A 14,917-nucleotide genomic window follows, 5' to 3' on the forward strand; every position below is an offset into this window, starting at 1 on the left:
GTACATTATTTTTGTTAAAGAAAAATAAAAAAGTAGTTGCTTGTGCTTTTATTTGCATTTTTCAACTTTCTTCTGTAAGAGATAGAGGCACCATCAAGGAGAAGTGCTATGCTGGATCCTTTTCTCAGCAGCAAACAGGAGCTGATGAGGAATGTAAAGCTGAAGGGTACAGTAACTGTGAAATTGTAGAGTACAAAATCCTTAGAGCAGTGAGAAAGCAGGATGCTAGCTAGCCTCCACTTCAGAAGAGCAGAATTTGGCCACTTCAGGGATTTGCTTGGTAGAGTACCATGGAATAAAGCTTTAGATTTAAGAGTGGACCAAGATAACTAGTTAATAGTCAAAGGATCACTTCTTCCAAGCTCAGGAATGATGCACCCTCAGAAATGTTATTAGAGAGAAAGTCAGCTGGAAACTTCAGGACACCAGCCTGGATGAGCAAGGAGCTCCTGGACAAAAGAAAATAAAAACAAAGCCTAGAGAGAGTGGAAGAGAGGACAGACATATTTGTGATAAAATGAAGACTAAGCAAATTGTGGGCCCTCTCCAGAAGGGTACAGGAGACCAGGTTACCTGGGACATGGACTGCTGAGGTACTCATCAGAGGTTTGGCTCCATCTTCTCTGACAGGTGCTTCAGTCTCACTTCCCAAGCCATGGATGACAAAGACAAGGGCCAAAAGAGGCCTAAAGGAAACCTGGAGAGGGACTTTTTATAAGGGTATGCAGCAATAGGATAGGTGGGAATGGCTTTAAAATGGAAGAGGATCAGTTCAAATCACACATCAGGAGGGAATTCCTTACTCTGGAGGTGGTGAGGCACTGGAACAGGTTGCCCAGAGGAGCTATAGATGCCCCATCCCTGGAAGTGCTCAAGTCCAGGCTGGACTGGGCTTTAAGCAACCTGATCTAGTAAATTATGTTCCTGCCCATTGCAGAGGGATTGGAACTAGATCTTTAAGGCTCCTTTCAACCCAGGCCATTCTATGATTCTATGATTCAATATTTTCAAAAGGGTATTTTGTTTCTGCTTTCCAGGTGGTAAAAATAGAATGTTGGAAGGTAATTTTAGTGATTTACCAGAGGTCACAAAGTGCACCTGATGGAAGAAATCTGAATATAAACCAAATTTGTTTTTCTCAGACTGGTGCCTTACTAATTCAACCACAATTTTAGTAAGATTCTGATGCTTGATGTAAAATGTCACAGAAGCTCCACCTATAGTGAATTCAACCATGGTATACCTAACTACACAAACAGCATCACTCTGCAGACAACTGGTCATATTTTTTTTTCCCAGATATTTTCTATTCCCTTTACTTTATTATCATCTGCATTTTGAATTGTTAGCTGCAGAGTTATGAACCATTGTTCTTATTTTTTACTTCCTCCATAAAAATGCAAAAGCTCCATCGGATTCAATTCCCTAAAATTTTAAGAAAATTTATTTGCACGCTTAAAACACACTAACGAGTTTAAAATTATTTATTATGAATTTAAGACTAGTGATTTTACAGTGCTTAAGCTCTCTGAGGTCAGTGGAAACTTTTATTTGAGACATAAAAAACTTTGTCTTTCTCTTTACGCAGCAATATCTTGCGGAATTCCTAAAGCTCCACTAAATGGTGGGATATTAACTACGGATTACTTAGTTGGCACCCGAGTTACTTATTTTTGCAATGATGGATACAGGCTATCAGCCAAAGAGCTTACCACTGCAGTCTGCCAGCCCGATGGCACCTGGAGCAATCACAATAAAACACCTCGCTGCGTAGGTGAGTAACATGTAAAAAGTCTCTGGTGAGTCAAAACCTGTCTGTACATTTTGTTTATTTTTCCAGGGCACAAATCTTAACATGAGTTAAACTTTGATCTTCAGGTTACTTTAATCTATGAATTATTGCTGAAATATATGAAAAATATATGAAATACATAGATGAAGTATATGTAAATGAGACATGCTGAAACTTAACAGCATAAGCAGAATAAACATACTAGATCTTATAGAATACAATCAAACTAATAATTAATTTACAGTTAAATCAAAGTTAATGGTTGCAGAGGTTTTCCAGCAAAGTCATCTCTACTGGGAGATCTGCACAATTCATATACTGTTAACAAAAAACCTTTTTACTATCCAGAATTGCAAAACTTGTGATAATTGTTTGAAACTGATGCTTATTATTTATATTCATCCCATCATTATAGTCCTACATCATCTAAACTTGTGGGAACATCACTGCAGAAAAAACTGCATTTGCCTCCTAAAATGAAGTGGCTATAAATGGGATATGAAAACCTAGGTGATTGTTAGAGAGATACAGGGATGTCAGTGTCTCATGCACATTAGGATTTGGATTATTTCACCCAATGAATTTTGAAAATGAAAGCAAATTAAGACTGGAGTATTTTTCACGGATTTCCCCTTTCTCCTTTTTTTTTCTTCTTGTTCTTGAAAGTTTCATTCTGTAATGAATTTACCTCTTTCCAAAGAACTGATGAAAATAGAGAAAAAAACAAGTGGGAAAAATTGTTATGCTCCTTATACTATTTTTTATTCTGTTAGTGTTGTAGAATGTTTTTGTTCCATTTCTTGATGAAGAACACTTAGAATTAAGATATGAGACAAAAATATATAGCTGTTGAAATAACTTGGATATGGATATTTTTTTTCTGTCACCAATGTACAGCCTCTAATAGTCTTTCATATCTCATAGTTTACCTGGGTAGAAAAATCATTTCTCCATTTAAATGTACTTAAAATTTTAGTAAAGATTCTGATGCTTGATGTAAAATGTCACATAAGCTCCACCTGTAGTGAATTCAACCATGGTATACCTATCTACACACAAACTGCATTACTCTGCAGACACAAGCCTTGCTCTTTCTGGGTGATTATTAATTAAATGAGACAACTAATGCCCACTAACCACAGGGAATTTCACATAGAGCCTTAGTTTTCAAAGATTATGTCACTGTGTTTAAAACACATTTTTTTGTTAGAAATGGTACAGATTTTCCCAATTTGCCTGTACTGAGCCACCAATAACTATGTCTTTTTGTTGTTTTGGTAGTTGTCACATGTCCAAGCATCAATTCTTTTACCCTGGAACATGGAAGATGGAGAATAGTGAATGGTTCACACTATGAGTATAAAACAAAAGTAGTTTTCAGCTGTGATCCTGGGTATTATGGTTTGGGACCAGCATCTATAGAGTGTCTTGCTAATGGCACCTGGAGTTGGAGAAATGAGAGGCCTTACTGCCAAAGTGAGTACATGTTGTATCTGCACCTGCTGAACAGATTTCAATAAAAAATATTTTATTGAGTGAATTATAAATTTACTAATTTAGTATTCAAAACAGTTAATTAGAAAAATGTTTCTTGGTTAGAATTCCTGGGTATCCTAATGGTTGATATTTACAAACAGAATACATTAGATTTAGGGACAAGAGCATATCTGTGGGCCCTCTTCTGGAGTTTAAAGGTCCCTAAATTTGTAAAGGGACAATGAGAATATTTTCCTATAGGTTTATTTTAGGTCAGGGATTCTGTAAAATCTTGAAAAATGCAAACTCTTTGTATCCTGTCTGCACACTTGATAAACTAAATAATCTCTCCTTTCAGGTAGTTACCATGTAGAGTGCATTTGTAAATATCCACATCTTTCCTACTATTAGCTGGTATGCTGATAACCTGCAATACTTAATTAAAAAAAATTGATATTCAGATACTTAAACAAACTAAAGATGTAGCCATCATTCTGTTTCCCTCCCCTACAGCTATGAAAAGCACATTTCTTTATAAAATTACATTTAGACATCTCTTTTTCAAACCTATGGTTTGGTTACACTTTGAAACAGCAAAACTCTTTCTCTTTATGGAACAGGGTGTGATGTACCCTCTAGATAGAGAAGGATACAACTGTGATTTTGGTTCCTATATCAGAATTATGTTTATCTCCATGTTTATGTATAAATACAAAATATGTAAAAAGTCTGTAGATAAGCCAAATAACTATGGCTTAAAATGCATTTATAATTTATTGACAATATATATAAAACAAAAAAAGAGGTATAAAAATACAAATTCAAAGACACATTAATTATACTGGATGTTAGTCTTAATTTTGAGTTATGACCAAAAATCTAACATATAATTTATAGAATTTTTAAAAGTCAATTGCAATATTTCATCTCTGCTAGTATTAAAAATACTGTGTATATGTCTGTATCTATATATTTGTGTATATATATTCTACATACTAAATTTGTATCTGCATCTTTTTTTGCTTTAATAGACAAACTACTTTTAGCTATGTTTTGAGAAGCTTTGTTTGAAATATCATTACTTATTTACTTCTAGGCATAAAGTGTGCTACCTAATTTCAGCCTCTTACTACTCATAAATTGTTTTTGTTAATTATTAATAGAAAATTGACAAATAAATATATTCTTTTTATTGAAAAGATGCTTTCAATTATGAATAAATAGCAAGAAATTCCGTCAATATAATTCACTTTTTATAAAAATGTAATGTGTAAATGCTAGGGTAAGGATTTAATTATGACCTAGAAGATCAAAACAGCCCCTTCCCAAAGAAGAATAACTAAATCTGATAGCAATTGTGATGTTCCAATACCCAGAAAGTACTTGATGAAACCAAGGTAATTAAAAAGCATTTAAAAATGTTCTGAGTGACTTTTTTGAACTTTATAGAAATTATTTTAATTGTTCTTCCTCCTCTCTTAAGTATATTTTTTGGGGAAGGAATAGTTTTTGCTTACAGGTTTTTAATCTATGCTTTCTACAGATTTCTCCAAAATACTTCAAGGTATGAAATGTATTTATCTGATTGACTGTTTGAGAAGTATTGTTGGTTGATAGGAATTATTGTATGTGTGTTTGTGATTCTCAGCTGTGTTTTGTTCTTGTTTTGCCATGAAGTTATTTCCTGTGGAGAACTTCCTACACCTCCAAATGGGAATAAGATTGGAACTCAAATCACATATGGATCTACAGCTATATTTACTTGTGACTCAGGATACATGCTGGTTGGCTCTGCAGTGAGGGAATGTCTGTCATCTGGACTCTGGAGAGGAATTGAGACCAGATGTTTAGGTATGGATACTACTGTCATGAGTTTTCCATTTTCTTTCTCTCTAGGAGACAAAAGTAAGCATCTTTTGCAGAGAAGCAGACAAGATCTGCTTGTCTTTCTATTAGCAGATTCACTGAAGAGAGCTCTGCATGTGTGTGGCTGGGCTGCATTGTTTTTCTCATCAAATTAGAACAATGTTTATATTTTCAAAAATGTTAATATCTTCACAACTTGAAAAATCTCTTTTACTGTATTTTTATATATATATTTAAAGTAGAACTATACATAAACAGCAAGACAGATTGATTCCATATGTGTCATCTCTAATATATATCCTCAGTAAAATATCTGCATGGTAGATCTGAACTAAGTGGTTGTGTCATAGAATTAAACTGTATTCTTGAAAAGGTACAGAAAGAGGAAAAAAAAAGTTTGTGGAAACTTTGACAGGAGCACTGCAGCCTTATTTCTTAGAGAAAGCCACTATCCAGACCCTTTTTACAGAATTTGAGACCCTTTGCTTGTATAAGGTTAGGCATCTTCTCTTATTTAATATATTCAGACATCGTTGTCTGAATTATTTATGAATAAAATGAACACATGAAACAATTTCAGGGCTTCTTTCTGATTCATTATCATGTGTACCGTGTGTTATTGTATTTACTGTAGAGACATAGGTTTTAACTCTATATTTAACCAAAATTTTAATTTCAGTTGAAATCAAAAGTATGTTAGCATTCTGATTTAGAATGAAATATATAAGTCATGTTGTTTCTTCTTGTTTGTAGGGGCATGAATAAATAACAGAATATTCATAATCTGATATTTTCATAAAACTGAACTAGTATATGCATTAAATATAAGGGTTTGCTGCATTGTACAGATTGCCATTCACCTTTTTAAACTACTTTTCATCCCAAATAATTTTTCTTCTGTAAAACAGCATTATTTGCTAATGTTCACTTAAGTGAATGACTCATGAATGAGCTAAAGTGTTGCTTATCAAGCTACAAGTCTGCAGCTGGAATGTTCCCTGACAAACAGCAGAGAGGGATGGAGGCTTTGCTTTTGTTTCATTTTAACAATGGAAACCATTTAACAGAGCAGGAGGAAAAAATAAGACCTTAATTTTAATATTTTTCATCTTCTAAATTGTCAGCAATTACAAGATGTTCTAAATCTAAAGTTTTGAACAACCATAGTAGGTGCATAATCAAAATGTTCTGCTTTTTTTCTTGTTTGCCTGTTTGTTTTCATTTTTACTGATTTTTCTGCAGAAGCTACAGGTGTTGAAGTTTGGTGAAATGTAGAAATTTTCTTCAGAGAAATATTAATCTAAAACCAGATAAATTGCTTGCTATTTGTTAATAGCACAGTGGAAAAATACTTCCATTTAAGAATTTTACCAAAATAACATTATGCCAAGTGAAGATCAGCACAGAATTAATTGAATTACTCCTACATTTGCCTGTAGAAATAAAATTGTAATATAATTTAATAAAAGTAACAGGTTACATAATCTTTACTTGCAAATGAAAAGTGGACCCTTACTTCTCAGAAGAGATTCATTATTATTCAGTTCATACACTATCCTGTCCAGTAATAATAAACAGTTAGGAAAACAACTACATAACTAGAGAAGAAAAACAGTAATCTAAAACACACCTATTGTGTAAGACTAATAGCATTACAGTAAATTTTATAATGCATATCTTTAAAGGTTTACTATAGCATATTCCTGAATACAGCATGAAAACAAGTATTACTCAGAAAAATTAGAATATACATTATATGTATCATGCAAAAAACTTATATTATGCTGAAAAAACAAAAAAACCCACCACCACAAAAAAAAAAAGAAGAAAAAAAAAAAAAAAAAAAAGCCTAGTGACAGAGCAAATTTATAAAAGGGAGAGAGGAATGGCTGCCAAAAATTTCTCTTGCAACAACGTTGCCTACTGTGTTACATCACTGTGAAGGAATGAGCTCCCTGCAGACTCAGAATAATCCAGTTCAATTCCTGTTTCCTCCATAAGTAATTCGGGACTTAAGATAGAGGGATGAGCTCAGCTAATGACAAATCAGAAATAAGAAATCTTTTTGAGAAAGAAGGTTAGTGGAGGAAAGTGGAGGAAATAGAGGAATTAAAGAAGTATTAGAATGTAGGAGAAAGGAGATCAAATACAGCAGGAAGACCTACAGAGTGGGTATTTTAATGGGTCAAGAAATGAATTTTTGTGCAACTTGTTAGCAAATTTCACTATCTACTTCTGACGTTTTTGTGCTTTCAGTTGTACACATTTTTATCCTTTATCTTACAGCCTTTTCACTTTTACTTTCTGAAAAATGGACTGAAGTGATTACCAATGTATTTCTGTTTTAAGTTTTGAGGATGCCCATAGGTGTACACTTAGATTACACACATGAAATCCTACAGGATTACATAATACCTTTTTCAAGTATTTTGTTTAAAAATGTAATTACTTTGTTTCCGAAAGTGCTACTGAAATAATTACATTTAATTATTGTGTTAGATAGCCTGATTTTAATGCCAGGTATGTGTAATTTAAATAATTGAAAGTGGAATAAACAAGAATCTAAGTATCTGCATCTATATGCAATCATATATAGATGGGCATTAGAACTGAGATAAGCTTTAAATCAAAAATATTGATTAAAATCCAAGTTATGTTATTCCATGACACTGTGAACAGTAGTGCATGATTTTGAGGACAGCCATAATAGTGTGAGAATATGATGATAGGTTCACAGCTCTTTTTTGCCTTTCTTTTCTCATTCTGGCTTTTTTACTAAAAGATGGGTAATTTATGGGTAATTAATCTGTAGCAAAAATTAGAACACTTAACACAACTGCTTTCTTTTTTCAATCTCACTTTTTTTTCTTTAAATAATACCTAAATGACAAAGTAATACTTCATGAGTAATCACATTATTATAATAGTATGATATTGGCTTCTTGGTTGTTATTCTGCATAGCTGATGAGAAGAAACAATGTTCAAATTGAAAAAAACAAATGAAACAAAACAGAATAGGGCTTCTGAAGTAATTCTATTGTCAAAGTTTAAAAAGTTAAATGTTTCAGGACATTTTATTGTGAAAAAAATCACTTTAGTCTTTTTGAATAAAAGAACAAGCAAAGACTAGAATCATGACTGTTATGTCTCCTAGGTTACAAACTGTCTCTCAATTTATAATGCTTGATCTTTTTCTGTACAGGTAATACTAAAACTGTCTATGTAATAAATCCTGAGAAACATTCAGAAACATGGAATAGATTTTTAGTGAATATCCTACTTATAAAAAGAGACTGACAAATCTGTGATTTTGTTACACATTTTCCTCTTGGAAAAGTACTTAAAATAATCAACAAGAAATTTATTATTATTTTGTCTGTTTGAATAAAAACTTAGCATATTTACAGTTTACATATTTAAAATTTTGTATTTTGCATTATTTCCTTTATTTATCTTTTTTTTTTTTTTTTTTTTTTTTGCTTTAATTTAAAGTCAGGAATAACATTGATCATAAAAACATATATTATCATACTTTTTTTTTTTTAGTGTATTTGTTTTAATGCCTGTTATCAAATGTTTAGTAAACTAGGCATTTCCTAGAGTAGAAGTGGATAAGGTCTACTTTAATAACTCTATAGTACTTTCAAGCAAAGTTTAGAATTAACTAGTATATGAATGGTAGAAAATAATTCCTAAGATTTCTCTTAACACAAAAGTTTTTCCCCTTTTCTTATTAGCATTGTTTTCAAATATTTTTATTAGGTCAAAGGAGAAGCTTTATCAGAACATTACTTTTACACGATTTTAGGATCAGGACTACTTTTTCCTCTTTTTTTTTTTTTTCTAAAGCATATTGTGTGGGTATTTTTTGCCTTTTAAAATATTTTATGCATTTTTTAGTTAACATTTAAGACAGCTTAGTCAAAAGCACTTAAAAAGTAAAATTATCAAAGAAAAATATAGCATTTTTTGAAAAGTCTTTCTTTTAATACAATTCTTATATAAAATGGAGCAGATCTTTTCTTAGATTATTGCAAAGTATTCTGATTTCTTTCTAGGACCCTACTCATTATTAATGTCAATGTGCAAAGTTCCATACTTCTCTTTGGGGGGTTTCTAACTGAGCTGCTCTCACTTTTGCTAGTTACATGACTGATAGTAATTTTAAGAGTTGTTTAGACATCTCATCAATGAAAACTACATTAAAAGACAGTAAGAAATATGACTTTTAATCAATAATTAAACTTAGACAAAAGATATCTTATGCACACTTCTTTTTTTTGTTCATTGATGAGCTAACTCCATGTCTTCACATCTCTTGAACTTATGACTATCCTCTTCATCACACTGTTCAACACCTAACACTTAATTCCTTCTTCTTTCTCAATTCCTCACAACGTCTAAACATCCTGATAAAACAGATTTGTTAATATTCTCTCCCTGATTTACCAAAAGTAATTTCTGTTATTTCATATGGGATAGACCCAGCAACTTCTGGAGCAATAGTTTTGTTCAGTTCTGCATATTAGTATTAAATCTCAAATAAAGATAAATTATGAAATATTATTAAATTTTTAAAGGCCTGTAAGATCTCATATTTTGTTGTTAATTGTGGCATGATTAAATGATGTTAATTCAGTTAATTTGGAGAACACCTTTATGAAGTGACCCTATGAATTAAAATGCAAAAATAAAGAATGAAGTGTATTTGCCTAACAGGATATAAGGAAGTGTGGTTCCCATACATGGGTAATACTAGAGGAGCTAGTATTAGAAAGAGTAATAGCAGATGGATAGAAAAATAGAGCTGTTTAGGTTAGTGTGTAAATTAAATGCCAACGTTTGCATTTCCCAAACAATAATATCAGGAATGCCTTTCAACTCTTCCCCTAAGAGAAAGGCTACATTTTACATACTGTGTCTTTGTCTGAATTAAAAAAACAATCCATCAGACTGAGCATATCAGGAAGCAAATAATTGATTCTGAATTATCTACATGTGCTTTACATATGGTTCAGAGCATTTTCCTTGGACTCTATCTGGTCTAGTCCTCTGGCCTAAATGCTATCGTTATTCATATGGTTCTAATTTGTCAAAAAGATCTGTCAATAATTTTACTACTTTTTCTTCAAAAGGAGATGGAGCGTGTTTTGTGCACCTAGTTGATCTTCTCAGTGTTCTTCCTTTGAAAGGAAGCTAATTTTTTTGTAGTAAAACCACTCAGCACATTTAAGAGTTAGAAGGAAGATCTGAACCAAAATTCTAATGTGAACACAACCTTTGATGTGTTATCTGGGGAATATTTATCCCAGTTTTACTCAACTCTTTTTTTTTCATAAAAAATACTGTTTTAATATGCTAATGAGTCACTGTTGGTGGCTTGTTTCTCGTGAAGAAAAAACCAGTTATCCATCAGCTCTGCAGACAGCAGTGCTGTCCACGGAGTTAAAAGAATAGCAGACCTACCATCTGAGGCAAAGCAACCATGTAAGCTAACAGCAAAAAATGTTCAGTGCATTAATCTATCAGTGGTATTTTTTATATTTTCTCAATCAGCTTTCAGTTACTGAAAAGTTTCTGTGTCTATGTAACCTCTGAAATGTAAACTCTCTGCCACTATTTTCATACTTGAAACTTCTAGAATGATATATAAACAACTAACTTGTTCATCTTCACTGGTTTCAAATATCTTTTTTTAAACTCTTGCTATTTTAATTGAGGGGGATTCTGTATCTCCAGTGTTACTGAATTAATATATCTGGAGTTAGCCATATGCTTCTCTTTGTTCTTCAGTACTACTGTATAATAATAACTTGACTTTCAAATTAGGTATATGATGTTTCATCTTTAAAGAATTATTCAGCTGTTTCAAGGAATTCAGCAGAGAACTTCCCTCTGTGGGCCATGGATTAAAAAAGATTTAAAATAACTTTACCATTCATCCTGAACAGTTTCAGTACAGCTTGAGCAGCTGTCAAGATGAGGCTTTTCTGAAAATAGCAATAGAAAAGCCCCAAGCCCTGTTTTGTCCAGGACTGTGCCTTCTTATATCTTTTTTATGAAGTGCAAGCCCTGTAAAGAAGAAAAAAAAAATGCCGGGAAATAATTCTTCCCTTTTCAGTTGAGGTCATCTTGACAGGTTAATTAACTTCGTTGAATAATAAAAAACATAAATCTCTGTTTTCAATAATACATCGGTATGTAGATTTGTTTCACTACTGTGCTCATGTTTGGCACAACTGACAAGTAAAATAAGCACAGGTCTGTTTTTTGCCATTCAGTGTAAAGATTCTGTATTCATTTATTCCTGTTTTTTCATCTCAGAGAACAACCTGCAGAAAAGAAATCTGATTTACAGCTATGGTTTCAAAGGTTCTGACACTAAGTTATTATGCTCATTCTTCATTGCTAGAGCAGGATTTCATGTCAAATTCAGTAATTTATTTGGTCCTCACAGGTTATTGATATCCTTCATTCCCAATCTTTGACTAATTTTGTTTTATAATAATATTTCTTGCAATTATTCTTCTCAAGTTTTGCTAGACTGGAAATTGGAATGTTATATTTCTTATTTCTCATCTCAAATCTACTACTGAGTAAAACCTTCACATTTAGTCTCTTTAATACTTTTTTTTTTTTTTAATTTTCACTTGTCTTTGCAAAAGTGGTAACTTTTGATTCAGTATTGCAAGTTAGAAGTTACATTAAGACCCATGGGTCTCATTTGGATTCATAGAACTGCTACAAATGTCTTTTACATCTGTGTCATAGAAAAAAATGGAACTACAACTGGTTTTATGGTGCTGCACAAAAATAGAGAGATTGGCAATGGACAAAGATGTCATCAAAACAGTCATGAAGCATAGCTTAGCCAAAAGTAGTCTAGAATCCTAACTTAGTGTGAAGTCAGCTATTTACTAGCAGGATATTAGAATATACTTATTTGGCACAAAACCCTTATAATAAGAGTAAAAATGAAAGTCCTGAAAAACAATTTCAAAGCAGAGAGTAAAAGTTCTGGAAAATATTAATGAATCTCTAACTTTTTTGAATCTTAGGGAATTTACTCATCTGCATGAACCAGCAGAAAGTCCAGTATAGTCCTCCAATGTTCTCTTAACAGGAACTAAGTACACCATTATACATACTTTCCATAGCAAACATAGTGAACTGTTTACCACATGCAACTACATGACAGTTGTCAATTATTTTCCTTGAAAATAAAACAAATAATTCTGAACCCATCATTTTGGGGTATTGGATTGTTTTGATTTTAGGTTTTCCCCCTCTTTTTTTGTTTGGTTTGCTTTTAATGTTTATTTTTTTATATCCCTCAGTCACTCTAAACTTCCTCTGGAAAGCAGAGTAAAAACTGGCAAAAATCCTGCAAATCACCAAGTTGTTTTCTCTTTTTTTAAATCTCTTTTTAAATTTTGAGATTAAAAATGTGTCACAAGTCTGGTATATCCTGTTTTTAAATGAAATTTACTTCCTTTATACTGTCACTGATTGATTTATTATTCTGTTATGGCAGAACTACAGTTTTATACACAGCTTTATAATATTCTTAATGAATTCAGTTTTATCTTTCAGTTTAGAAATCTTACATAGGGATAGAAGTAGTCTCTACTCTTTTAAAAATAGCTTTCATTACTAGTAGTGGGAAAGTCACAATTGGTCATGCAATATAGTTTGTGCTCCAAAGATATCACTGTTATACAGAGTGGGAGGAAATAATCAAAACAGAGGGATTTGAAGTAACAGAATCATAGAACAGCCCAACTTGGAAGGGAATTTAAAAAATCATCCAACATTTCACGGCAAAGGGAGCTCAGATGGGATTATCTAGCAACCTGTTTATTCACATTTTGAAAACATCCAGTGATGTAGATCCCATCACATTCCTGAATAGATTGTTGGAGGGAATGCCTGTTCTTACTCTCAAAACAATTCTTTGTTACATCATGATGAAACCTTTCCCGGTGCAGCTTGCAGCTTGTCCTTCATCCTCTCTGTGTGACTCCATGTGAAGAGAGAGCCTCCTTTATTTTTGTAAGCACCCTCAAAGTACTGGAACACTGTGATGAGCACCCCCCACCCCTGCCTGAGACTTCTCTTCTTCAGGAACTAATGCCTTCAGCCTTTCCTCATAGTTCCTATGAAAGGTTTTTTCAGCCCTTTGATTATTTTCATGACCTGCCTTTGCAGTCTGTCTGAATATTCCTGCATATTTCATGTGCATCCTGGCAAGCACTGAGTAGAGTGAGATGATCACACCCCTACCACTGCTAATAATGTTTGTGCAGATGCAGCCCAGGATCCCTTTTGCTTTCACTGTTGCAGCCACACACTGCTGACTCTCAGTCAGCTTCTTGTCCACCAGGACCCCCAGGTGCCTTTCAGTGACACTGCTCCCCAGCCACACATCATGGCTTGTTCTGGCTCCTTGGTTCTGTCATCCCAGGGGCAGAACCTTGCAGGTGTTTCTGTTAACCTCATTCAGTTCTTTCTCACTTGCTCCTCCAGCCTGCCCAGGTCTCTCTGTAAGATGTCTCTTCCTTCCCATGTCTGCCTCACCACCAGTCTGGTGTCCTTAGCAAGCTTGGTGAGGCTGCTTTCAATCCCATCATCCTGATAATTTATGAAGATATTCAACATCATTACTGATCCTTAAAGAATCCTGTTGTGATAGGCTTCCAGCCTGAGTGAAAACCATTGATCCCCGCCCTTTTACTGCAGCCTGTTGACCCATTCCCTGCCCATTTTGAAGACCACCCACCCAATCTGTATCTTACCCTTTTGTGCAGGAAAAGGCTGTGGGAAATAGTATTGAATACTTTGCTGAATTTCAGGTAAGCAACATCCACTACCCCTCTCCTTGTATATAGTAGATGTCGAAGAAAGTCAAAAGAAAAGAAGAAAATGTTGAAAGAATTCAAAACTAGGGTCTGAGAGATTTATGGTAATGAGAAGAAGTAGGGTAAGAGGATGGGATTTTTAAATAATTTTAAATTTTCTGGAGAAAGACTGGGACATTACTGAAAAGCATACATATGATTTGCAATGAATTTTCACCTGTTGAAGTTGTGTGGGTTTTGTAAAGTCCACGCACAGCTGGAGAAACTGGACTGTGATCTTTGTTACCTCACATGCTGAATTGCTTCAGTTTTATTCTCTCTGCACAGGAAACAGAGATTGACCTTTCTGGTGAAGTACTCTGCTTCCACTCTGCCATAAAGCAACATTAAATTTTTAATTAAGAACCAAGACATATATTTTAATTAAATACTACTACAAAAATATTTCCTTGAGCATGATCTGAATCATTGCACTGACTGGTTGCACTTTTGATAGAAACTAATCTTTTGCAGCTCAGTTTTTATTCCTCATCTGGCTAGTCCTGTTTATAGTCAGGAATATTATAGGATAGGGAAATTAGTTCCTTTGGAGGATGTTCAAAAATGTCTGCTACATGCTGAATGGACTATGAACTTCTTGGAAAATCAAGAAATACTCTGACAAATTTTTTAAAAATGTTCTTATCCTAGGACATAAATTTCATTAATGTCTATTTTTTAGAAAAGACTGAGGGAAACAAGGAGGGAACAAACAAAGGATAATATAGCCTTGAAGAGTAGCAGATTTAGACTCCTTCTGTGACTACACAGAAGTCAGATTGCAGTCATCAATCTATGTGGAGGTTCACATACTAACAATACTATAAATCCTGATTGTTTTATCATGATTCATACAATGACATACAATAGAAAGTTCAAGATGTA

General features: G+C 33.4%; 1 protein-coding gene across 3 annotated transcripts in view; it reads left to right on the forward strand.

Moving 5' to 3' along the window:
• Nucleotides 1-14,917, forward strand: part of CSMD3 (CUB and Sushi multiple domains 3) — a 578,246-nt gene that overhangs the window by 507,475 nt on the left and 55,854 nt on the right. For 2 of the 3 annotated variants that reach the window (XM_056483904.1, XM_056483906.1), the window contains 3 exons: nt 1,589-1,774; nt 3,074-3,268; nt 4,946-5,119. In XM_056483904.1, coding sequence (XP_056339879.1) covers nt 1,589-1,774; nt 3,074-3,268; nt 4,946-5,119 — 555 coding nt within the window. The remainder of the gene's footprint in view (nt 1-1,588; nt 1,775-3,073; nt 3,269-4,945; nt 5,120-14,917) is intronic. The other variant, XM_056483905.1, reaches the window with a different exon arrangement.

This window comes from Oenanthe melanoleuca, chromosome 2, assembly GCF_029582105.1.
Source record: "Oenanthe melanoleuca isolate GR-GAL-2019-014 chromosome 2, OMel1.0, whole genome shotgun sequence".
Classification (NCBI taxonomy): Eukaryota; Metazoa; Chordata; class Aves; order Passeriformes; family Muscicapidae; genus Oenanthe; species Oenanthe melanoleuca.